This window comes from Galendromus occidentalis, unplaced genomic scaffold, assembly GCF_000255335.2.
Source record: "Galendromus occidentalis unplaced genomic scaffold, Mocc_1.1 scf7180000075708, whole genome shotgun sequence".
NCBI lineage: Eukaryota > Metazoa > Arthropoda > Arachnida > Mesostigmata > Phytoseiidae > Galendromus > Galendromus occidentalis.
The window spans coordinates 208,148-211,164 of NW_003803698.1; the positions used below are offsets into that span (position 1 = coordinate 208,148).

Genomic DNA, 3,017 nt, shown 5'->3' on the forward strand with positions numbered 1-3,017 from the left:
CGAATCACGGCACCGCAACGCGGATTTCGGGCATTTGGATTCGGGAATGAATCTCAATGACTGCACTCCGCTAGCGGGGAAGTCGAGCTCTGATGACAGGTCAGAAAAACGAATCGTGAGGAATGGTCGGAGCGAACTCTTCGGAGACCAAGCCGGAGACTGATATCCAACACGGTCAGAAAACCAAAAAGAGGTGAGATCGACGGATGTGGGGAACGGGCAGTATACAATCGAAGAGCATGATCAGAGGAGGGAATAGAGGCAAGCATTAAGGAGCCCTCTCCGGATTTGTAATGGATCTGATCTTTGATAGCTCAGCTTCATCCAAAAACCTATTCGTATCCGGCGAAGTCTGCCCTTTTTATTCGATCGTGCAGTCGAGCAGTCAAGCTTGTTTTTGATATGAGAAGGTGAGAGTTCGGGCTTGAGGGAGCATTATGTGTACATACATTCGGCCTGCCCAGCCCCGTGAAATTCCCTTCACGCAACCAGGACCTTGACGTGGACCATTGATCGCAGGAGCTCGGCCCCGCCCGATCCCCTCAGAATGTTCGCTGACGCCGGTCGGAGCTATTGAGGGCGAAGACATTGCGTAGGAGCACCGGGAACAATATTAGAATCTCGGGATTGCAAAACATCGAAGCCGATGAGCTGGTAGATTTGATTGGAATCGGATACCTACGATATCGATCAACCGCATCCGTAGAGAAGTCCTGGCGACAATCCTCGTCCTCGTTCGTTCAAATTAGTGATCAGTTTGTCGACTGCCAATCTTGGACTCAACGGGCTTCTGGCTTGGAAGTCCCTGCTTTCGATGGTCGGAATTGATGAAATCAATGGTCTTGCGCTACCTCAGATTTATTAGCTTACGGAACAAATATATACATTTATACAAACAACCGTGATGCATGTATGGGCGATGCTCCTCAAGAATCCTTGACTCTACGCGTCGTCATTGCCCATCGACCCGGCTGAATGGAAGCTCCTTCGCTCGTACTCTGCCATTGGTCCAGATGCCGCGGCAGGTGGCTCTTCTGCGAATGAAGTGTCCGCTTGAGTTTTCCGAATCGAGTCGATGGGATCTCCGAAGTAATCTTAGAGATCCTACTTCTAGCCCCCGCTCTCAGAATCTCAGATTGGAGTGTTCATGGCTCACCGTCAGCGACGTCAGACTTCTCCAAGTTTCTTGGCTTGTAAGCTCGATTCGATGAAGCCCTTATGTACGGCTCATGCCGATCCTTCTCGAGACTGCCAGAGAATCGAGATTCTATCAGACCTTTCCGCTTGGTCGATTACGGCTTATAGAGTTGAGATGTATATCATCTCATCAGAATCGCGGAGAGACCTACCCTTTCGACAGCTCATCTGATGTCTTCTTTCTGTACGATTTCCCATCCTCATTATCGTCATCCATATCTTTCGGTACAAACTTCTTGCGTTTCGTTAGCTTTGGTGCGCTGGAGACCTTCATCGGAAGACGCTCCATGAGACACATGCTTAGCTTCGAGAAACTCTAGGGCTCGTTGCTCATTGTATCATTAGATAGGGTGTTATTGATTACCGTCAGACCCCCACCAGAACGGGGTCGGCCCAATTCGAACGAAATACGCGGCCGAGGTCTACTACTCTGTTTCGCTTCCCCTGTTCGATGGTGATCTATGACGTGTTCCTCAATCACCTGAAGGAACCGAAGATTTCTCACCCTCAGTCGGGGCCGGGTCGAGATCCGGTTGAAAACACAAATACTTTAATGACATAGTTTTAGATACCTCTTCTTCCTCATCGTAGTGATGGTGGTGGTGATGAGTGGTTTTCTTGGGGTGTTTCCTGGTTTTTATGACTGCATCGACTCCGAGCTTGATACCATGCCCGTAATTCAGTGGTTGCACTCCGATATTTATAACTCTTATTATCGGGTATGAGAAGGTTCGATATTATTACGAGTGGCTTCTAGTCTCACTCAGGCTCAGCTCCGCACCACATAAGAGCGCACCGAGTTCCGATGCATGCATCGTCGCACGAAGCTATCGACAGGGTATGAATCCTTGAATGAAGAGAGCACTCACGGTCTTTCGAATAGATGATGAATCGTTTGGGTCAGCGTGGCCAGAATCCCACCATCATGACACACGGCTGGAGTCAGAACACTGGAGAGGCTCAGCGCATAGATCAGCGAGTGGAGCAATAGTATCCGGGAAGGGAGAAACGGCCTGCGAATGAAAAGCTACTGACTCTCTACCCTGCGCGTCGCCATTCGAAGCGATAATCCTCCAGATCATTCGAGCAAAAAGGAGCTGGGGCGGTCGAGATTCGGAATGCGAACGATTACGACACGATCTGATTAAAGCATGCCTGACGATCGAATCTCATTTTGACATATCCGCCGCACTGCGTCACGGAGAGGAAACCGTGATTATCTCGCCGGTCTATACATGTGACTATCTTTATAGCTGACTATATGACTAGTGTACATGTGCTTTCGTTCTGCTTTCGTGGCTGCTTTCCGAGATCCATCCCAGCAACACCGCGCTCCTAATTCCAGTCCTTTGGCGGAGGCCTCGAGGGCTCATTCCAACGCTTTTTTGTCGGGGTCAGTATTGGAAAAACATTCGGAACATTCAAAAATCGCTCGGCGCTCTTGGACAACCCGGTGATTCATTTTTATTCCAGCGCCACAATGTTCCCCTCAATCCAACGCGGTTCTAGCGAAGCCCTAATTATCTTACCTGTCTCCAGCCGAAATATCGGTCTTTGTGAGAATTCGACTCTTTTTCGTCGGACCCGCGTACAGTTTTTCGGGCAACGCTGCGTGAAATTCACCGCGAACAAGGCTGTTCACAGAGGTGGCTGGGCGAAGCTTTTTGCTCCAGAAAATCCGATGATTAGCCTCATAGTAGTTTGTGATGATAATTATGATAATACATGATAATTCTTATCACCGCCGAAGTGCCTCGAACTTCACTTGAGCTTGGAAGGATGACCACCCGAGGCTTCCCCTTTCTTGCTTGACATGAGCT

General features: G+C 49.3%; 1 protein-coding gene across 1 annotated transcript in view; it reads right to left on the minus strand.

Annotated features, from left to right (window-relative positions):
- Positions 1 to 845: 845 nt before the first annotated feature.
- Positions 846 to 3,017, minus strand: part of LOC100899813 (uncharacterized) — a 4,121-nt gene continuing 1,949 nt past the window's right edge. The window contains exons 2-7 of the mRNA XM_029112600.1: positions 2,067 to 2,210; positions 1,770 to 1,905; positions 1,562 to 1,678; positions 1,350 to 1,465; positions 1,157 to 1,248; positions 846 to 1,034 (exon numbers count right to left, since the gene is read on the minus strand). Of these exons, the coding sequence (XP_028968433.1) occupies positions 943 to 1,034; positions 1,157 to 1,248; positions 1,350 to 1,465; positions 1,562 to 1,678; positions 1,770 to 1,905; positions 2,067 to 2,210 (697 nt within the window). The 3' untranslated portion in view covers positions 846 to 942. The remainder of the gene's footprint in view (positions 1,035 to 1,156; positions 1,249 to 1,349; positions 1,466 to 1,561; positions 1,679 to 1,769; positions 1,906 to 2,066; positions 2,211 to 3,017) is intronic.